At 39.6% G+C, this 23,504-nt stretch overlaps 1 protein-coding gene and 1 pseudogene across 2 annotated transcripts in view; both read right to left on the bottom strand.

The window, feature by feature from the left end:
* Nucleotides 1–12,434: 12,434 nt before the first annotated feature.
* Nucleotides 12,435–23,504, bottom strand: part of LOC121105845 — a 145,305-nt gene continuing 134,235 nt past the window's right edge. For both annotated transcript variants that reach the window (XR_005838598.1, XM_040644274.1), the window contains one exon: nt 12,435–12,739. Coding sequence is in view for 1 of the 2 variants with exons in the window: in XM_040644274.1 (XP_040500208.1) it covers nt 12,672–12,739 (68 nt within the window). In the remaining variant the exon portion in view is untranslated. The remainder of the gene's footprint in view (nt 12,740–23,504) is intronic.
* Nucleotides 15,506–15,603, bottom strand: LOC121105999 (annotated as a pseudogene).

Below are 23,504 nucleotides of genomic sequence, written 5' to 3'. Positions count from 1 at the left end.
GGGGGGGGGGGGGGGGGGGGGGGGGGGGGGGGGGGGGGGGGGGGGGGTCAGCGGTCTGTGATGTGGACGGATGGAAAAAACACAAAACAACCAACCATAATTATGAGGGACCGGTGGGGATGGTAAATACCAACACTTTCCAAGAAACTGAAAAATCAGACCAAAAAATAACTCTTCTCTATTAAAAAAAAAAAAAAAAGTCTGGCAGGGCGCCTTGCAGAAAAGAAAATAGTAATCTGTCCAAGCACTTTTCACTTTCAGCATGAGCTACATTTGTTTTGTTTTCCTTCGCTTCCTTTCGGCCTCACAAAGCCCTATCTTTTCCTTTTGGACAGAGGATAGGATTTGGAAATTGTCAGGCACTCTGTGGTTAACGATCTACTTGAAGGGGCTCTCCGGTTCACAACTATTAAGTGGTTAGCAATTGCTGAGGGTTCACTAAGGTATTTCTGGGGAGCTAAAAAGACTAAAATTTAATATAAATATTAGAATTGGAAGATAATAGACACACATACACACACAACAAAGAGGAGAGAACGTGGTTCAGTGGGTGCTCAGTTTAAATGCATTATTGGAATTCTGAAATTTGAAGCCTTCTTAGAATGTATACTTTACCTGCTGAGAAAACCTGAATACAATTATTGCAGGTGAAAATGAGATTTTAGACAAAAAAAAAAAAAAGTCTTCAAGACCCTACAATGGAGTAAAACAAACAAAAACACACTTTTTTTTTTAAGAATTCAGTGTTCTCTAAAGTCTGTATCTGTAAAATACTTGATACCCTTTTAAACATCTTAAAGCAAAGTCAAAAAACATTTATTTATTTCAGAGCTCTGGAAAAATTGAAATCCAACAAAATACTGTTTGAATTGGAAATATTACCCCTATAAGTCTTTTGACTTTTTGAATTAAACCATGTTGTTAATGTCAGAGTAAATAAAAATTTTGCCTTTTAAAAATTTATTCTGTACTATAGTGTGAAGTAACAGTTTAGCTAAAAAAAATTTTTGCATTTCCATTAGCAAATATTTTGCAATGCATTATAATAATTTGTTCTTGAATGATAAAAGTGGATATTTGTGTTTCTTCATGCTTAAGATAATTCATAAAATACATTTTGTGTTTAGGAGCATGTCTTCTAAAATTCAGTTTCTAAACAAAATTTGTAAAGATGTCTATAACCTCATACAGACTTAAGAAAACAAATTGTTAGATTTTGTATTTATATAAAATATTGGATCAGTACAAATCACTAATTAGACTTTAAACCAGAGATACAAATGAGAATCCTATATTTTTATAATTGCTGCACTTATCATTGATTTTTAAAACAAGATTTACTTACTGGTGACCAACACATTTACGTAATTTAGAAATAATTGTCAATAAATAGTCCATAGGAACCAGCAAGTGATTGCAAGAATTTATTTGGGTAAATAATTTGTTTAAAAAATAATAAGCCATAAATATCTTTAAAATTAAGAGAAAAATGTCCTTTGTACTCTGGGTTGCATTTTTAATTACTGAATTTGACAACAACCATAGATGGATTTGAAATTCCATGATTGAGATTACTAGATCACTTGTATGAGGTGAAAGAAAGGAAGAAAGAAAGAAAGAAAGAAAGAAAGAAAGAAAGAAAGAAAGAAAGAAAGAAAGCTGGCTTTATTTAATTATATACAGTGAGTGTTAACTCTATGTCATCTGCTTTCTCTGATACTGTTAATTTATCATGGTTCACTCTCTCTGGTTATGGTTCATATGAAATCCCAGTTGGTTAAAGTCTTACACCAGGAAGGTTTACAATGGATTGTGTAAAATTAGTAAATACCAGATTGTTTTTGTTTATGGATAACTTCCTTGGTGGGTAACAGGTTATCATAACAAAATTTGTTTAAAGTTTATAAACTGTGAACCAAATTCCGACTCCTTTGTTTAGAAGTCTTTCATGAATGAATACGTAGCATTCAAGAATAATGATTTGCATACCATGTATCTGATATCCTAAAGTTGCAAACCATCTTACAGGTTTTTAAAAATTAGAACTCATGGATTTATCTTCAAATATGATGTTGTAGCTTATACTGAAAATTTTCCTGGTGTCACATAAGAGAGGCATTCTATGTGTGGTTACTTTATATCAAATATCTGTAAACTTTTGTTTTTCTCTAAAATAAAAATAAAATTTGAAGTTCTGGTCTCTAATTTGTAATCTTGTTTAAGGAATGTGTAATTTATTTAAAATTAGTAATTTTCTACATCTAATTCTAAATCATCTCTGATTTATATTGCCTATTTGAATTTATAGAATATATTTTCCAGAAACTTGGAAATAGGGTTTTGCTGTAACCTACAACACAATAATTTTAATTGGAGGTCCATGTAAATGTATACTTTTAGTCTCTAAAGATCTCCTGTTTATTGTTTTGATTAAAAAAAAACCTTTCTGGTTTAATAACTTTAAAATCAATTACCTTTATCTTTAACTTGATTTATATGAGTATGTAAATGTTATCATTGAGTAATTACTATGAAAAACTATAATTTTAACAGAAATAGTATAATGTAATGCAGTGCATTTTAATGCATTCTTTCTTCTCCAGATATCTCCAACATGTTTTCTCAGGTTTTCCCTTAAAATATTGAAAATTTACTAAATATCCTAGGGAAACTCAATTGTACTACCAACTTTTTCAGTTGTAAAATTCTGTATTTTAAATGATTTTTAAATTCAGTCTTCTAAATAAATTACTTCCTGTCAATTTGGAAATGACCTGGGGTTTTCTCTTTTCTTGTTTTATGTGATCTAGTATACTGCATTGAAGCAGTGAAACTTGCAAAGATTTTGATATTTGCCATGAGGGGAAAAAATATATCAGGTAGTAGCTTATAAATTTAAGAGGAAAGAAACAGACATTATTTTTTTTGAAACTTTCCGTTTTCATGGGTTCTACTGCTCTATAATTATCCTTGTGCTCCCTCTGCAACATGTCAGTACTATGTTCATATTTGTATAATTGTCATCATATTTTCTTTTTTTCCCTTTTGATAGATGCTCATATCTTCTTTTTCCTTAGTGTGTGTGTGTGTGTGTGTGTGTGAATACCTGTATGTTCTTAGCGTATTGTAGTGACATGTTCAAAACGTGTTCTTAAGATCCTTTCATCATCTATATTAGTATTCTGAGTAATCAGAAAAATAACCATGGACATATAAAAAATGGTGATAATCACATTGAAATACCTACATTTCCTTTCAATTTATAGTATCCTATCGTTTTCACTGATTTCTAGCATTTCTTTTCTAAGATAGTACTTGCATCTCAACTGTACACATGGCCTAACAATTGTGTTGCCATAGCTGCCTTCCGTTGAGCTAAAAGGTGCGTCCACGTTTTAGATAGACCGTTCAGATGAAGCAGAGAAGGCACAGCACAGTGGGAGTAAATCATGATAAAGTGCGGTCTGGGAGGGAAGAGGAAGGGCAAAAAAAGGCACCTGGGAGAAACTTCTGTGAATGGCCTGGCAGCAGGAGCAAGTGAAGGAAGTACATGCCCAGGTCCTGGGGCCAAGCAGTGTAGCCTCAGGCTCTCAGTATGGAGTGTCCATGCAACCTAATTCTTCTAGAATGAACGGCATTCTAGGTTTATCCTATCGTGCATTGAAATCTGTCTTCTTAAATGAGATTATATAACGTATGTGTCTACATTCATGTAACTATTTTCCCTTGTCTCATTGTGGATTTTTCCTAAAAATAATATAGAATGGACTTCTTTGCAGGGTTCTTTGGATTTCTAAAAGAAAGTATATAAACACATAGCTCTGTGGATCAGTTTTCCACAAATTGAAGAGAGAGTCCAATTTTTAAACCCTGCTATAAATTTGTTCAGTTACTCAGATCTTAGTGTCCTCAATACCTAGTACGGTAACTGGCAAGTATTTTATGTCCAATAAACATTAGTCAATGGGAAAGTTGGCTTCAGAGCCTTCATCCCTCTCCTTTGGGACTACTTCTTCCTATTTCCTTCAGGAAGATATGTACAAATAATGTTTTATGTAATGCCAGCAAAGTTTAAGGATCGGTTTGCTGATATCCGGACTTCAGAACCCTGTTTCCTCTACCTGCATTTCCCTTCCTCTTAGCCCTCTCCTCTAAATCCGATCAGCTTTTTAAGGCCCAGCTCTTAAAACCTAGGAGATTCCCTCAGCTGAACGACATCCCTCCTGGCTCTGACTCCTTGAGGCCATCTGCTTTCTACCCTCTTAAAAGCTCGATGCTCTGCTCTCCACCACCCTGTGCTCCCCAAGTGTGTCTGCCATGCCTTGTTCCCCCTGGCCATGATCCAGCTCCTGGCTCTGCCATCTGGCCGTAGTAGGTGGTCAATGAATGGTTCTTGTCTCTCTGCATGAGCGTTAGGGAATCAAGCAGGCACAGACAGACTGGAACAGCGTGGCATAACCAGAATGACATGTGAAAAGTTGAGGACAGCGTTCCACTTTGCTTAAACAGGAAAGAACCAGGTCATCCTGTTACTTCATGTGGATTGGTTATGCTTTCGCTTGTGTTACAGATGTTGGTCATTGAAAACATTTTTGTCTGGAAGAAAATGTGTTCAAATAAATTTCTAAATTTTTCTGGAAGGCATATTCTAAAATCTTACCTGCAAAAAAAAAAAAAAATGTGCTTAGGTAATTTTCTGCATTGTCTTCCCCTGAGAATTCCAGTTAAATGATTTTTCTTTAAAAAGAGCAAGTACTAAACTCTGACGTAAATGAGACACTACATAGCCCAGAACTGAGAAAGGTTGCTAATTTTATTGAGCAATATCCTTATCATCTATGTGAATGCATTTTAAAGGAGAGAGTCCTCGATTTTTTTTTTTTAAGATTTTATTTATTTATTTGACAGAGACAGCCAGCGAGAGAGGGAACACAAGCAGGGGGAGTGGGAGATGAAGAAGCAGGCTCCCAGGGGAGGAGCCTGATGTGGGGCTCGATCCTGGAATGCCGGGATCACGCCCTGGGCTGAAGGCAGACGCCTAACGACTGCGCCACCCAGGCGCCCCTGAGTCCTCGATTTCTAAGCCAAGAGCTTGTGTTTTATTCCCAGTTCTTCCTCCACGGCAATGCTCACTGTACCCTCGGTTACCAGTCACTTAACTTTCCTGACCTTCAGGGTCTATACCTGTTTAATGGATTTGCTAATCACTCAGGAAGATGTTATGAAAATAGTTTGGAGAGATGCAACAGAGAGCTTTACCTTCACGAGAGAAGATTCAGAAAGGTAATTGAGGTTGCTGGTCTGTGGGTCCGAAGACCTGAAATTTAACCTGAAGTTGGCCATGAACTACCTGTGTGACCTTGGGCAACACACCTCAGCCCCTGGACTTAAGGTCTTTGTCAATAAAGAAGGTGATTAGACCCAACGATGGGTATAGCTGCTGCTGCTGTAGCTTGAAAATGCTGTAGTCTGGCACCATCATTGTCCATCTATTCTTATAAATCCCCTACACAAGAATAATGCCAGTGGATGGGACTCTGATGTTAGCAACCCAGAGGGGCTTCTGGATCTCAAATGTGAAATATATTGGGGTCTCTCTAAGATAAGCCTCTGGATTTTCAAGACTGAATAGAAATGAAGACTTCTAGGAAAACGTTAGAAAAATTCACTAGATAGGGAGAGAGGAGCCAGGTTTTTAATTACTTGGCTAAAAAGAAATGTGATGGATTAAATTAATCAACCCTCATTAATAAAATATGATAAATAAATTATGATAGTACTCACAGAATCAGGATACTAAAGATCAGAAATCCTGGGTGATCACAGAAATTCTTCAAAGATATCACGAAGCATAACTTTGGGAGATGTGACAAATCTGTAAACCTTTGAAAACGTCTGTGGCAGCCAGCCTCCTGTGAGGCAGTGGGAAGGGGGTGTCGGGGCAGGGGTGGGGGGTGGGTAAAAGGCAGTATGCTGTGAATCTGAGGGGCTCCAGCAATATTAGAAATCCTGAGTACCGTTGATCCAAAGCCATTATTAAAATGTGTGCAGAGGAACAGGCTCTCGTCTCTGTGTTCCTGTTTTCTACATTGGCCCATGTGCATGGTTGGTTTTTAGATTTTCCCTAGATGTGCTGGGACATTTACGCAGTTGGAACCAGATGGTCCTGGATAAGAAGCTAGGCCACCAGGTGATCCTGGAGGAGGTTCTTAAACTTTCAGATCCCCAGTTTCCCTCACCCACAGAGTAGGGATACAATTATCCACCATAATAAGCTGGGCTGAGAATTCAGTCAGTGCCAACTATGTGTATTTTACATTTATCAGACCTTTAAAAAATATTAATACACAATCAACATCCCTTTCACGAAATCGCATTTCCTATTCCCTTTCTTTTTAAAGACAACTAACCCTTCGACTGGCATGATTTTCTTTTTCAACTGGATTGAAACATCTACCCACTGCGGGAAGAACAACCCCAGAAACCGTGTACGCTCGAAATTATCTTAGGCTTTGACAAAACCACAGTTATCTTTGGGTCTGTGAGGGATGGAGGAGAGAGTGCGTTGTCTCACCTGAGACCTCACCCCAGTACTGCTCAACCTCTTGGTCTGTACCTCCCTGTCCTCCTCACGCTCNTCCTTCTGTTTGGCTCTCTGTTCTTTCTTCCCATTGCTTTGGTGTGGCCCATGTGATGACATTCGTATTAAAAACCATGGACTCCGTTGCCTCCCTGCAAGAGCTCCGGCCCCCCATCACTCTCCCATGGTCCCTGGCTCCCACTTTTCTTGCCTTAAGAGCTCTTTGTCATCCTGTCAATCTCCTCTACCTATCGACTTTGTCTTCTTAGCTTAGAAGGTTACTTGGCCTTAGATGACATTGTATTTCCTACCCCATACACTCCCCCTAGAAACACGCGAGGGGCGCTACCCCACCTCCCCTACCCTCTTATTTGTTTTCTTTTTCTTTTTTAACTTCCGAGGGTTATTTCCGCAGTTCATATCACTGCTCTCCAGCATCAGACTCTCCAGTGTCACCCCATTTCTCTCAGAATAAAATCTCAGTCTTGCCCTACTTTTGCCCTCTTTTGGGTTCTTCTCATCGCTCTCCCCCTTGCCTCCTCTGTGGCAACCACACTGGCCTCCTTAACGTTCCTCAAGCCCACTGAGCACATTGAGGTTTGTGCATGCTGTTCCCTCTGGCTAAAATGCTCTCCAACCCACACATCTGCGTGGCTGTCTTCCTCACTTCCTTCAGGTCTCACTCAAAAGTCACCAAAGGGACGTTCTCTGACCACCCTACGTGAATTGCCTCTACTCCCATCTCTATCCATCTTCTTTCACTTTGTTTTTTCTTAGCACTTATTGCTGTCTGACACATTAGAGCTTTATTTGTTTAATGTCAGTGGCCCCCACCTCCAGAATGTAATCTACAGAAGAGCTTGAATTTTATTTAATATTCTCTTGTATCACACAATAATCCCTTGGCACATAGTGGGCAATACATATTTGTCCAGTGAATGAATAAATGAGCTCTCCTCTTACCCAGACTTACAACCAGCCAGTGCTGAGCTAGGGGATGGTTTATTAATTAAGAATAATTATCTATAATACATACCTTAGTGCAATCTGTCTAAATTTAGGTATTTTACATGCAACCAATATTCTGTTAGGGGGCTTCAGCTGGGATTGTTCACAAAGGTGTTCTTTAAGGATAATTTGACTCGACACACCACAGATAAGATTTTATCTAAAATCACTAAAACTATAAAGTCAGTGTGTTCAGTTAATGAAGTTATGCTGGAATGTATGTCTTACACTGGAATGTGTATGTAACAAACGTGAGTTTTCTTCCAAATATTTGTCTCTCCTCATATAAAGAGTGGGAAGCGGTTTGGAAGGCAGGGGTGGCCACATTCAGGTCTCGCTCCTTCAGATTCCTTCTCCAGGTTCTTGAACGCCTGGGGAGAGCCAGAGAGGAGAGCGTGGTGCTTAGAGGGTTGCAGCCCTGGAGCCAGGCTTTGTTGCTTCAAATCCAGGCCCTGCTGCTTAGTGGCTTTGTGTCCTTGGGTAAGTTACTTAACGTCTCTGAAACTCAGTTTCTTTATCAGGGTGAAGACTCCCCGCCTCCAGGATCGTCCTGAGGATTTACTGAGTTAATCCATGTAAAGCACTTACAGGATTGGCACATAGAAAGTACATGTTAGCTATGATTATTACTAATATTCCTCCTGATAAAACAGCTGTCACTTCTTAGAGTTTTACTGTCCTTCTTCCCGGGCACCTGGCCCAGGATTGACTGCACAGTTCTCTGTGTTCATCGGTGCAGCCACCACACCCTTGGATCCCTTGCTACGAGGGTTATAGGCTCCCATCTTCTCCCTTCCGACTCCCCCCTTTCCCTCCTTCCTTCCTTCCTTCCCCCCTTCCCTCCCTTTCTCCTCATAAATCCTGCCTTTTCTTACTTTCTTCTACACTTTCTCATACGTTGTACAGTCTGTTCTGCATTAGCTCTCCCTGTCTTCTCCTCCACTCTCGCACTGTTTCTGTGCTCGTTCACAAAGGAAGAGTTCTGGACGGAGAGGAGCTCTCATGTCCCCAAGAAGAGTCGCCAGAAGCACATCTTTCGGAGCTCTCACTTCCTCGGTAGAATCTTGCTCTTTCAAGGGGCCTCTGCTTCTGAGATCTGAAGCCCTTTATCAAAGACTGCTCGCTGCTCAAGTTGATCAGAAACACCATCTCAGCACTGTTAACGTATGTGTGGGTTATACCAGCAGCATCCAGTGCTTTAGGAAACACTGACGTGTCTTATCAACAATCACGGGCGAACCATAAAATCAACCATAACCAATTGTATTGCTTGCTGCTCCTAGGGGGCATGGATGAAATAATGTGGTTGCTTTGATGCCTAATAAAGTTCAATTCCAGTGATGGTGAGAATGTAGGAAGGAATGAAAGACATATTCAGTGTAAATGTGGTTTTTTCCTCGTTGTCCTATTAGATTAGGAACTCCTTGAGCAAAGGGACCGTGTCTGCTGTCTTCATTTGCAGTGTGTAGGACCAGTGCCCAGCTCAGTGCCTTATTCACAGTATGTGCACACTCCCTGAAGTTTTGCTTTCCAAGTACTGAACAAACATGGTCAAAAATTCTGAGTACACAAAGGCTAAAAGAGTGAATGCAGTGCTTTATGTGATCGTCATTCAGGTAGCTTTGTAAAACATACAATTCTAAGCACTAAATTGTCAGACCAGTAAAAAAAAAAATTATCACAAATCTCAATAGTCCCATAAACTTTTACAGCATATCTTTTGTGGCAATTATTACAGCAGGTCCCCTTATTCATGGTTTCACTTTCCACAGCTTTAATTACCTGCGGTCAACCACTGTTTGGAAGCAGATGATCCTCCATCTGACCTATCCTCAGAAGTTCAGTAGTAGCCTAACGCTAGGTTGCAATGCCTTCGTCATTCACCCCACTTCATCTCATCATGTAGACATTTTATCATCTCACATCATCATAAAAAGGAAGATGAGTACCGTGCAATAAGGTACTTTGAGAGAGAGACGGAGACCACGTTCACATAACTTTTATTACAGTATAGTGTTATTGTTCTATTATATTATGAGTTACTGCTGTTCTTCTCTTACTGTGCCTACTTTATAAATTTAACTTTATCATAGGTATGTATGCATAGGAAAAACCAATATATATGGGGTTTGGTTCTATCTGTGGTTCTAGGCATCCACTGGGCATCTTGGAAAGTATCCCCGGTGGATGGGGGGGAGGGGCTACTGTACCATAAATTATAGTTATATAGAAATATATCTTAATTCCCTCTATTACTTGTTAAACTCGTTGGGGAATTAGTTTCTGCTGTTGTGCTGTACACATCTTATGCTTTCAATACCTGTTGGCTGAATAAATGAATGAATGATGAAATGGGTGATGCTACACTTCCACTCATTTGGAATGTTCAAAGAGCTTTTACATAATTCAATGATCCTATTAAGTAAAAGTTACTATCTATATAATATATATGGATTGACATTAAAATATAAAATTCTACAAGTCAAAATTATACCAAACAATATTATTTTTTATGATTCAAAAGGCACTTCAAGATCTTTAACTTACAAAATTAAGAGAAACCAATTGGTTTCCTAAAAATATATCTTCATTTCTTATTTTGGTCTACCAGTAGTTTACCATGACTTTTTTTTTTTTAAAGATTTTATTTATTTATTAGACAGAGATAGAGACAGCCAGCAAGAGAGGGAACACAAGCAGGGGGAGTGGGAGAGGAAGAAGCAGGCTCATAGCGGAAGAGCCTGATGTGGGGCTCGATCCCATAACGCCGGGATCACACCCTGAGCCGAAGGCAGACGCTTAACCACTGTGCCACCCAGGCGCCCCTACCATGACTTTTAAATAAATCTCTTTTGTCAAGTTGTCTAGTTGTATGGATTCTGAATAAAAAGCAATTCTATATTCTAGTTGGAAAGATTTTAGGCTAAAGTACCTTGAGAAAGACAATATAACACTGAACCAAAGTGATGAAAATGATTACATTTTAATTTTAATACATTTGTATCTCGACACATTACATTTCTAGACCAAAATGGTTTGTACATCTCTGTTGCTTGAGCAGGAGGAAATCATTATAATGAAAAGAGTTATTGAAAATGGTCCATGTTGTGTAATTCCCAGGATAAATGGGCTGAATAGCAAATATTTCTGTTGTGAACTGTTTTATACCGAAATGTGCATTATTAAACCCATTTGTTGAGCACATTGAAAGATCGAATATCTTCCTAACTCAACACTGGAAAATGTTTATTTGCCATTCCTCTCCTTCCTCTGCTCTGATCTTGTTAGATATTGTTTCTGGGTTTTCTGGAACCCATCCATATTAGAGGGGGGAAAATCATAGCTGAAGAAACCAAAAAAACAGAATTTACAATTTATAAACACAAATTTTAACAAGATCATAAGGAATTTAAAATAGCTACATAATAGAAACAGCATGTAGAAAAACACATAGAACGATGTGGTGGGTGACTATTTTTACACTATCATAAAGATCTTATACATTTGAAGAACACAAAAACCGTAGTCATCAGGTTATAAGAATTCAAACGTAGCAAAGAAATGCTAGTGATCAGGATGGTTTGGGGTGATGTGATGCCCTTTTGATTTTATAAGTATGTTACTTTATGCATACTGTGTACTGAAGTAATACACATTTAACTACTGCCCTTTAAAGCACCGTGTGTGCAATCAAGTTGTTTTTATTTCATTTAGAGTAATCATATGTGGGCCTGGTTCCATGTTCCAATTACTTCCCAAAAAATCCCACCTCTGTTGAAAAATCAATTGAGCACCAAAGACTAGAGTTGAAAGTACTAGTAACAGCTGGAGTGGAAGAAGCAGAAAGCAGTTTTCCGCTTTGACGATAGTTTTCTCCTCCAGTTAATGCCCCTTATCTAGAGTCAAATTGGAAGTAAAACACACAGGTATAGATTTATTTATTTCCTCATTCATTCAACAAATATCTACTGAGTGCCTACCATGTGCCAGCTTAGTACTCAGCATGGGAACATGTTAGAAAAAGTTGTTAAAGTGACATTGGACTTCTGGAGAGAGCCTGAAGTCCAAAATATAGAATTGGAAGTCAGATAAATGGTGTAAGAAGTGCCTTTGAAGCAGATGAAAATTGAGGGAAGTTAAATGAAGAGACAGGTGCATGTTGAGATGCGGAGGAGATACGAGACCAGTTACGTTCAATTGCTTTGGGAAGTCTCTGCTATGAATGCTACAGGGAAGTTACAGGAGATTTCAAGGAGAGAGAATTATGTGTGTAGAGCTGTCGGGGAGAATGTTCCCAGCACTGAGTCAGGCAGGTGCGGCACAATGGAAGCAAGCATGAGCATGGAATAGTGAGCTGGAGTAGTCCCGACTTTCCTCCAGCAAGGCTCCTGGGCATACACGGAAACACTGGACAGCATGTACGGTGTGGTTTTGCCCACTGACATGGTGGGTCACAAGGATATGACAGGGGCCTGGGTGGAGAGGGCAATGATGGGCTGAGAAGAGGGCTCATGGATGGGTTAACAAGGAAGGATTTAGCGTTTATTGAACTCAGTGAGCAGAAAGCAGAGAGAAGGTTGGGAAGGGGAGGAGTACAGTGGTACATGTGGGGGCTGTGAATAAAAACCAAACATTCCAAGTGCCTGTAATGGTAAAATTCAGGGAATGACCCTGCTGGTGCATGGCTGAAGGAGGCTGGAGTTGGAGGATTGCAGGGAATAAGATCATGGGAGTCTAGGGGCGCCTGGGTGGCGCAGTCGTTGGGCATCTGCCTTCGGCTCAGGGCGTGATCCCGGCGTTCTGGGATCGAGCCCCACATCAGGCTCCTCTGCTGTGAGCCTGCTTCTTCCTCTCCCACTCCCCCTGCTTGTGTTCCCTCTCTCGCTGGCTGTCTCTATCTCTGTCGAATAAATAAATAAAATCTTAAAAAAAAAAAAAAAGATCATGGGAGTCTACTGCTGCGGTAACTGATGGGTCTCCAGCATGAATTTTGAAGTTGTCAGAAAGTGGTGATGAGGAATGAGGACATGAAGAACGGTCATAAGGCAGGTGCTGTATTCATTTAGAAAGATGGAAGTGGGTCTCATGCGAGCTCAGTAAACAACAGCTGTGGCGCCTCTAAGATGGTAGAACAGAGAACTGGTGTCAATTCTAAAGAAGGAGGAAAAAGAAGGGGACAGTTGAGTAGTCCAAAAGTTTGAAGTCTGGGCTTGTAAATTACTGGAAGAAAAATCCCAAGAAGGCCAGAGGTTATTTTGAAGACATCCAGATACTACATACAATCAGCCACATTTTTTTCTAGGTTCATTCAAATACATGTTAATTTGTTAGTTGTTGATTTGATTATTCATCATAATGGATGCTGTCCTGGCTAAGAAAAAGATGTTATTTTATATTCTGCCGTGATTCCTTTCTGACACTTCCTGGGTTGTATTTTTTTTCATGGTCTCCCACCTTTAAAAACGTCAAATAGTGGGACGGAGGATATGCTTTCCCAAATATCAGATACTCAAGGCTTTTTACATATATCAAGAATGAGATCCAGTTGGCAGAACTAACTAAACTAGACAGTATGTTATTTTTCAAAGTAATCCGCTGTATTTGGAAGGAAAACACTGTATTAATCCTTTTTTTTCTTTCTAAATACCATAATTTATTTAATCTTACTTATATAATCATAGCCTTGGACTGGTTTTCAAAACCACCATTACATTAAGTATGCAAAATACAACTGATATGATTATTGAAGTGTGTACTTTTTGCATTAGAGTGGAGAACACAAATTTTGATGAGTTTCCTGACATACGAACAAGTGCTCTGATAAATTCACAGACATATTAGTATATTCATAGATATTCTGATTATTGCAAAGCCAGGTTTTTTGCATGGGTAGCGACCTAAATTGTTTACAAAGCATAGCGAATGCTATTTAAATCACAATATAATAACCCCCTTCCAAGGAACTTCTTTAGTAGGGGCCGCAGATCATAGCAGTAAAGGTTGTCGTTGACAGTTAACTGCCTTTACAGTTATGTGCTCAAAGGCAGGTGTTCTTACATTTATTATGCTTCTGTGGAGCTTTTCATCACTACTACCACACTTATCTGAACATGTTGATAATTTGAAAGATTTCATAGCAGTAAGAGCAAACAAATGCTATTCATGCACTGAGGTGAATTTACTGCTTTTCAATTCTTATTTAAGTAAACCAATCCACGGAATTCCAAAGTAAGATATTACCACTTCCCGACTTTCCTGCCTGCAGTGTTAATTCTCCTTTGGAAGACAGTCGTCTTGCCTGCTGGATCCTTCTCTTAGTCTGACTCTGTTTGATATGAGATCAAAGGGCTTTCATTTTCTGTATCAATTAGGCTGGCTGTCTTGTCTCAATGAGATTAAGTAGCCTCTGGAGAGTAGTGACACCGGCACAGCCACAGACGAGCTGATGGTTAGCATACAATATGGCTGCCTTAATTCTTTCTAAATGATAGTTTGTCTAGTCTGATGTCTTTCTTTTATGGTTGTGTCTGAGGCTCATTTGTTCAGGGCAACCATGCAGCACACACCAGACCTGATAATCAGTGGTCTGAGGTTCTAAAAAGGCTGGAAAGACATATCAATTCTCTCATAGGCTTAAGATGTTTCCCCTAGTAAAGACAAAGTCCAGCTCTTTGTTGTTGTTTCTTTGATTTTTTTTTTTCTTTTTTGGTAGGACACCAAGTACCAGAATATTTTACTCCAGATAAATTCTAAATCTTATACCCCAAATTTACCTCAAAGTTGTTTAAAGAAAGCATTATCAAAAGCATTTGTGGAGCCCCAGGCAAAGCTATGTAAGCCCAGTGTTAGTCCTGCTATACAGAGATTCTCTATCTAGAAGTTTGTGGTCTGCATTTTCTACTGTCATATTTAACCACCTTTTTTTTTTTAAGATTTTATTTATTTATTTATTTGAGACAGAAAGAGAGAATGAGCAGTGGGGAGGGGCAGAGGGAGAAGCAGACTCCCCTCTGAGCAGGGAGCCCAATGCGGGGCTCGATCCCGAGACCCTGGAATCATGACCGGAGCCGAAGGCAGACACTTAACCAACTGCGCCACCCCAGGTGCCCCTTAACCACCTTTCTTGAGATAAGAATTGAAATGATCTCACTGGAGAAAGTGAAGCAATGTGTTTAAAGGAGTAAACAAGACACTGGTATTTATTAACAACATCCTCTCTCCACCTGTTCACTCTGTCTTTACTTTCAGAGATTTCCTCGCCAGCTGCTTCGTCAAGAAAAAAAGAGGTCGTCAGGCATCAACTCACCGACTTGGTCTTCCTCACCATCTTCAGACTTCTCTAGGCTTAAACCTATTCTTCCTTCTTTCCTCTTATCCCAGAAGAAAAATTTCTACCACTTTCCACGTCTCGACCTTCACCCTGAGCCCTCAAAATCTGGCTTCCTCGGTATCTCCCCTCCTCTCGTGTTTGTGACCCATCCTTTCTCTTCTGGGTACACATGTGCTCGAGACTCCACCAGACGTTAAGAAATAAAAAACAGTGACAAAAACAACCACGCTTCCTTTAGCTCAACTTCCTTTTTTTTCTGGGCTGATGCCTTACATTTTACCTTTTCATTATCAAATTCTCAAGAAAGAAGATCACATGACTTATTCTATTCATTAGGTCCTATTCTCTCTCTCTCTCTCTCTCTCTCTCTCTCTCTGTCTTTTTATTTATTTATTTTTTAAACAATAAACCCCATTACTACGACTGAAGATAAGAGGGAAGAAGATGTATTTGCTTTTCTGGGCTTTGATTTCCCTCAGATGGGACTCCAGCCTTCTAGCGCACAGCCGTCTACTCCGCCACACCGGCCTGGCCTTGACGCCGTGCGTGCACGAAGCTTGCTTGCTGGAGCTGCTCCTCTGGAAGACGAAAATGGGGAATGCTTCGCGAATTTGCCCATTATCCTGGCGCAGGGATCTTCTCTGTATTGTTCCAATTTTAGTTCACGTGCTACTGAAGGGAGCACAGTCCCATTCTCTTTTTAATCCACTGCTGTCTGATTTCTGCGTCCACTGCTTCTCTCTCCAGGGTGGGTAAGCACACTGAGGTACCAGTCAGTGGACACTGCTCCACTCGCCTCTCTTGTCCCTCTGCCACTAACGGTTAGTATTTCTGACAGGAAAGTCCTCTTCTCTTCAAAGCACTGCTTCACTTCCTTCTCCTGGTCCCCCTCGTGTATCCTTCCAAGTGTTTCGCCTCTTTTATTATTTTTTGTCCCTCTGTCCATCCCTTAGAAGTTGGGGTTCCTTAGGGTTTGTTTCTTACCTTTTTCCCCTCCTTCCCCTCCTCATTCCCCTTACCCCAAGGCAATCTCATGCTTTGGTCTGATTTCTTCTCCAGCCACAGATATTATATATCTCCAACTACTCACAGGAATTCCCCTTGAGGCACCTCAAAATTCAGCACGCAGGAAAGAACTGACATGGCATTCTCCCTACAAACTGTTCACACAGATTTCTTCTCCCTTTCTCCCTAGCTCAGCCAGAACCCCATCCTTCTCCTGGATGCCCAAGAGTGAACCGTGCCCCTCCTCTAGCCTCCTTACTTCCTTTCAGTTCTACCTCCTGAGAAACCTTCTCCTGCCCCTTCAGTCTTCATTCCACTGCTCCAGTCTAAGTCAGAGCTCATCACCGCATACCTGGAAGGTCGCTTCTAGGCTTTTCTTAGTCATATTTCTACAACCAGATCTGATCATGTCACTACCAGGATTAAGGACTTTCTTCAATTTCCATCTGCCTACAGGATATGCTTCAGCCCCAAATCCTTAATGCAGCTTAAGATCCCCTTCAGAACGTAGCCGAGTCTCATTTTCTATTTACTCTTTGGTTTCCCACCCCCACATGCCTTTACACACTCCAGAATGTTCTTCATTTGTGCCTTCATAGCTAAGATCAAGGTGCTCCTTTCCCCTGAAACGTTCCTCTTTCTTCTCTCTTTCTGTCGGGCAAATACCGATTCCTCCTTTCATGCGAGGCTGTCATGTCGCCTCCGTTCTATTCCACTAGGGTTGCTGGCCACAGCCTCCACCCCACTGCCACCTTTTTCACAAAAAGAATTGTTGTGCCTTTGCTGTTCCAGAGCATTTTACGTAGGCTTCCACTTAAAGTCCTTGTCTCATTATCTCATAGCTATTTTTCGGCTGCTCTGTCTCCCCTACCAGGCTACCAGCTCTTCTAAAGCCATGTTCACCGTTCCTGCTATGCCAAAGATGCTCACCAAACTCCAGCTGTGTCTCCAAGATACAATGAGAAGCCTAAGCGGGGCACCTGGGTGGCTCAGTCAGTTAAGTGTTCGGCTCTTTTTTTTTTTTTTTAATTTTATTTATTTGTGAGATAGAGAGAGAACGAGCAATGGGGAGGGACAGAGGGAGAGACAGAAGCAGACTTCTTGCTGAGCAGGAAGCCTAATGTAGGGCTCAATCCCAGGACCCTGGGATCATGACCTGAGCTTCCGAAGGCAGGAGCTTAACCGACTGAGCCACCCAGGTGTCCCAAGCATCTGACTTTTGATTTCCACTCAGGTAATGATCTTAGGGTCCTGGGATCAAGCCCCACTGGGGCTCTGCGCTCAGTGGGGAGTCGGCTGGAGATTCTTTCTCTCCCTCTTCCTCTGCCTCAACCCCCACTTGTGCACGTATACACACTGTCTCTTGAAAGAAAGAAAGAAAGAAAGAAAGAAAGAAAGAAAGAAAGAAAGAGCAAGCCAGCCTTAGCTGACTGCCTCAGGCAGCATTAATGGTCCTCTGTCCTACCACAACTTTGTGTTCATGCACTTTCTTACAGCACTTGTTATATTGAAGTTATATGTTTACTTTTCCATTTCTTCCATTAGACTGAGAGTATCTCAAAGCAGGGACCTCATCCTATTCATCACTGCCATCCAAATGGTTAGCACAGTGCCCAGAACACAAAAGGTACCAAGTAAATGTTTGCTAAATCAACTGTCACCCCCCTAAGTCTTTATTACTCGTACTGGAGTTATTTTTACATGTGAATTGGTGCTTTTGTTTTGAACACCTATATAGGATGTATTTTAAGTGCCTATTAATTTTACTATGAATATTTCACCTACAATGACCACCACCTGTGTCGTAGATCACTGAAAAATCTCAGTTGCTAAAGAAAGATCATATTAAGTTGGTAGAAAACAACCTTGATTTGTGGGAAACTGAGCCTCAGAGAGTGCTGAATTAAAAAGAAAAGAGTGAGCACATAGAGTGATATACAGTGCTTACTCATGGCATTGGAATGCCAATAAATATGTAACATCCCACAGCCTGGAGTTATTATTCTTTTATAATAATTATTAACCTCATCAATTAGAAAAGAGAAAATCACATGGAAGGTAACTGAAGTTACTTAACAAATTTATGCTAAAAACCAACTTAAAAGCTATACTAAAAATCCCCTTAGTCCCAGAACCATAACGTATATTCAGGGTATCTTCCTATTAGAGTTTTCCCCATAATTGTCAAGTTATGGGACAGAAGAAAACATAATCTTATTTTTGAAGAGCTGAGGTTGGTCTGAGGGTGAACTGGGAAACCAGAAAACTACCAGGAAAACCAGCTCTTCTCTCTTCCCCTACATTTCCTTACCCTTGTGGATTCACACAGATAATGCCTATTCACTCTATAACAATCAGTCAACATGGATAAGTCCCTGGGCTGTAAGTTGGAATATTGATCTGAGTTGAGCCTGGCTTCAGAGCTCTCATTTTCTATGTGCTAACAAACTGTGAGTTATTTTGTGAACTCTCTAGTACCTCTTTAGTTTGGTGATTTAAATCACTAGTAATACAAATTAGTAGTTATGTTAATGAGATAACTCCACATTTTCTTTTAGCATGGTGAGTCCTCTCAAAATACGGCTGTTTCAGCCAACCAAGTACAACTACCCTCACTGTATTTTTCCCCTTTCCTTTTTCCCCCACCTAGAGTCAGGTTGTGGTATGTTATGGGTATTTCCCAATAAATTACCAACCCCTGTACACACATTTTTACTTAGCCCATATCCTGCTTCCTACACTCTTCTAAGTTTTATTCATGAATCACTCAAAATTTTACACATTCCAGAAATTACACATTTACTTTTCAGTATATAACAGCCATTCTTCGTCTCTTATTTGAAATATTTTTTAACATTCGTTCTAAATGAACTCACCATTGCTCATCCTGGTTTGCATGATTATAGTTGGCTCTTATAAGTAACTATCAGAACTCTTTTATCTTTCTTTTTCCTTTGCTCATAATTTTATTTTTTTATTTTTTTGGGGGTGTTTTTGTTTTTGTTTTTGATAATATTTTTTTTATTATATTATGTTAGTCACCATACAGTACATCCCTAGTTTTTGATGTAAAGTTCTATGATTATTTTTTGTATCGGGTGAGGGGTTCGGGGGCGTTCCCTCATAGGGAGAAGGCACCTGGCGGTGAGGGCACTTCACAGCTCATTAATTATCTATTGGGCATTGGCTCATTTAAAGAGTATTAGGCAGGTTGGGATTTGAGTTTGGAGGAACCAGGGTGGAAAGCAATTTGTCCGCATTAGAGAAGAAGATGGACAGCCCTAGGCTCAGAGATGTCCCAGGCTTGCAAGAGGATTTTGGATTTGGGATTTTTAACAGGTTTTGAGAAAGCTGTTAAAGAAAGATGAAAAAAGCACTCCTAGTATGCTGGAATTAGGAAGCAAAGCTTCACGTTTAAGAAGAATAAATTCAGCTTCACCCAATGAGATGAGATTTGAGAATTTACATAAAGAGGTAGTTAAGGCTAAAATTATAAGAAGCTTCCTGGGAATGAAAATATAATTGATCATGAAGAGTAGATGGAATGCTTGGGAGTTCATAATTGTCCTTTCCAGTCTACAAAAAATATAAATAAATATGTTTAATACAGATAGATTTAATAGGTAATTTTAATTATGGCTTTAAAAGAATTCAAGCAATACAAAAGGGTTTACAATGAGAAGTAAGTCCCCCTCTTTCCCTTTCTAATCACAGTTTCCTTTCTCCTCTCCCTTCTCCCCTCTCCTCCTATGCTGGACAAAACCACAATTATCTAGTTGTTATTTATCCTTCTGGAGAAAGTCTATGCATTCACAAACATATATGTGTGTGAGTTATTCTTTATTTCACCACGTGAATGATAGCATACTATATGCACTGTCTGCACCTTACTTTTCCCTCTGATTGATGTGTCTTAGAGATCTTTTCCTTAGGAGCCCAGATAGAACTGCCTTATGCTTTACAACCACTGCAAAATATAATTAACCATTCCCTTCTGGTGGGCATTTAGGTAGTTTGCATTCTTCTGCTGTTACAAAACTATACTGCATCATAGTTGAGCAGAAAGAACAACATGAAAACCTCCTGATGGGAGGGCTGGAGGTAGGGTAGGACAGAATGAACTGTTGTTCTCACGTGAACCAAACATTTTTAGGCTCTGCTTCTCTGTGTGCCTCATTGCCACACATACAGGGGGAAAACACACAGGAGCTCGATGAGACGGCCACTTACTGTTGTTTTCCTATGAGGTCAGGCACATTTCCATTATGTGGAGTTATTATATAAAGCACCCCAAGTCTTACATGGCAGTGGGGGTACGTGTTAGGAATATACCCAAGTTATTCAAGGAGAGAACTACGATATTGTAGAAAGAGCATTGGTTTGGGTCACAAGAACTTGGTTCAGGCCTCCCCTCTGCCTTTTATTGTTGTGATAATTGCAGTCCTTTTAGTTTCTCTGAGCCTTATTTTCTTCCTCGGTAAATTGGTGGTAATAGTATCAAACTCGTGTTTCATGGAGTTAATGAGATAATGCTTATGAAATGATGCTATAAGCCAGTGGTTCTGAAACTTTAAAGAGTTTTTGGTTCAGAAGGTCTAAAGTGGACCTTGAGAATTTACGTTTCTGATAGATTCTCATGTAATGCTGATGCTGCTGGTCTAAGGACCAGAATTTTGAGAAATACTGGTACAAGTCATAAAGAACTGATAGGTGGTGTTACAGTTTTTGTCACTACAGTTATTAGCCAAGAAAGACTACTGCCTCGACATGTGTCCTTAGAGAAGTGAGAGAGGTAATGGTAATCACTTTTAAATTGAAGTAAAAATTCTGCCTGTCCATCGATGACAGAAATCTCTAAAGGAATTAAACTTAATGGGGGGTGGATACTAAACACATAATTATGCACGCTTTGAGTTTATTTAAATGTTCATGCACCTCTGAATTCACTGGTTAAGAGCACTTGACAGGAAGTGGAAGTCCAAAAATAAACAAGAAAGGCTCATCTCGTGGCATTGCTGCCTTAACTGAACACAGGAAGTCCTGGAAATCTTGCAAGACTGTCTGTTCCTTCATGATGTCTAGCCTGATTTTAAGACCCCAAAGAGTATTTTATGTTTGTATTTGTCAGGGTTTTCCAGAGAAACAGAACCAGGACAAAAAAAAAAAAAAATTACACAACACACACACACACACACACACACACACACACACACACACACACAGAGTTATTGTAAGATGTAAGTTATTTTAACTACGGTATAGTTCTAGTCTGAGTCTGAGCACCAGCAGAGCCAGTAGTAGAAGTTCCGTTCTAAGTTTGAATCCAAAGGCAAAAGACCAATGTTTTAGTTCAAAGACAGGCAGAGAGAAAGAATTCCTTCTTAGTTTTTTATTCTAGTTATGTCTTCAACAGACTGGACAAGACCCACCCACAATGGGGAAGCCAATCAGCTTTACTCAGTTTACCAATTCAAACGTTAGTCGTATCCAGAGATGCCCTCACAGACACACCCGGAAATAATGTTTAACCAAATATCTGGGCATCCTGAGGTTTGAAGTTGACACGTAAAATTAACCATCAAAACGTTGCTGATGGGTGTCTGAAATGAGCTAGTTTCAGTGTGCTTTCATGGTTTTCCAGTCCGCGTTGCCGCTTCAAAACACTTGAAGTTTCAGGGAGCACGAAGACCAGCTGCGGCAGTGGGTACAGTTAGTGTCATATTCTAGCTGTCACGCATCTTATGGCAAAAACATTTCAGGGGACTACTTACAGCTAAAACTCAAAATATTCTTTTAAAAACAGAAAATCGTAGGTAATAATAGTCAGTTGCTATCATCAACACCATCACCATTATTATATCTATTATAAGAAAGGTGATGCCAACAGGCCTTTCTGCCAGTCCATAAGCGCTGTTGAGTATTTAAATATATGTTAAGAACAATTCAGAATCATTGATTTATTGTTGTCACAGATGTGTAGGAATCTAGACATTCAGCTTTTAGCACTGACTTATTGCCTTCTGAAAATCGCCATAGACATTCTGCTCTCCATTCCCTTCTCGACTAATAAATACAGCCTGAGGAACGAGAGACATACCACAGTACATTCCTGGGACCCCAAGAGACAAATATGAAAATATTTTAGAAGACAAATATTAAAATTAATGAGAGAGCCACAAACGTTTAGAGGTAAATTCATGAGTGATGAAGCAAAATTTTCAAACCACGGCAGGGTAGGAAGAAAATGTTGCGATTATCTGTGAATAATGCTTTCGTGAAGATGGCATATTATTGTGGTGGGTTTCCTTGCTTTCTGTCTCACCGATTCCCTTCTTGACATTGTACAGCTATTTCCTTTGTAATACAGAAACTCCCTTACTGAATCTTTTTCCACAGCTGGCTTTCATCACTTCTTGATAGGTACCTAAATATTTCAGTTTCTTCCACTTTATTTTCCTTTAACAATAACTGCTGCCCAATCAAATCATTCATCTTTTCCCCTGTGTGAGTATTTGAGATCTTGAATGAGTGTTTATGAAGCACCATGTGGAATCCCCTGTTTTCTCTTGTTTGGCATTTCCCTATGCCCTTGGTCTCAATTACACTTGGAAGTTTGAATTAAGTTTGCTTAACCATTTAAAAATTTTGAGTTCAAAATTTATTGTGGACTCTTTTTTTTGTCTTTCCCTGTAGAAATTTCTGTGTGTCAATAAAAGACTAACCTTAGAACCTAAGGCTTATTCTGTAACGTGTGTAATAGATCCTGCACGTTTATAAACACTACTCAGACATACGGCGCAGAAAAGCAAATGCTATGCTTTAAAATGTCCACAAGTGATAATAACAACTAACACTTAGTTTCTATTTTCTACGAAGTGGGTGTACGACCAGGTTCTTCAGATGCATTAAATGCTTCATCTTTCCGTCAACCCTAGAAGTTGGGAATTTTATTAAATGCTTTCTTGCCCTTGATGTGCAGGGAAATTTCAGTATTAGTCTATGAGTTTGAGTAGAGTTTCCATATTTGTAACCCAAGGAGTATTCATTTATGTAAACATGATATATGTTATTATGTACACAGATGTCATTATGGGTGTGTAAAACAGAGCATATCCTGGGCAAGAGGAGATCAGATTGAAAAGGCCTGTGCTCTATCTGTCCCATACCCATTTACATTGATTAAATTTAAAAATTCCTAGAGGAACCTCCTGGGAGAAGGAAAACAAAGCAAAAACATAACAAGGATTGGGGACAGGAAGACTAACTTGCAAGGATTTTACTGACATGGGTCCACAGCAAGGCCTTGACTTTAAGAAAATCTGAAGGCTGAATAAGGAAAATATAAATATGGCTTAAAAACCAAAGACTATAAAAAGATAGACAATAAAATGTCTCCCTATCATTCTTGCCATCCATTTGACCAATTCTTACCCAGTCTCTACCATTAGTAACCACTATCCTTAATTTCCTATGCAAATTTCCATAGTTTCTTTAAGCATATACAGCAAAAACAAATAGGTTTTTCCTTCTCTTCATTTGCTTACAAAGACAGCATATGTTAATACCATTCTGCACCTTATT

The sequence above is a fragment of the Ursus maritimus genome, unplaced genomic scaffold (genome assembly GCF_017311325.1).
Source record: "Ursus maritimus isolate PB19 unplaced genomic scaffold, ASM1731132v1 scaffold_3, whole genome shotgun sequence".
Taxonomy (NCBI): Eukaryota; Metazoa; Chordata; class Mammalia; order Carnivora; family Ursidae; genus Ursus; species Ursus maritimus.
The sequence above is the reverse complement of the archived record's forward strand: the minus strand, read 5'-3'. Positions and strand labels throughout refer to the sequence as shown.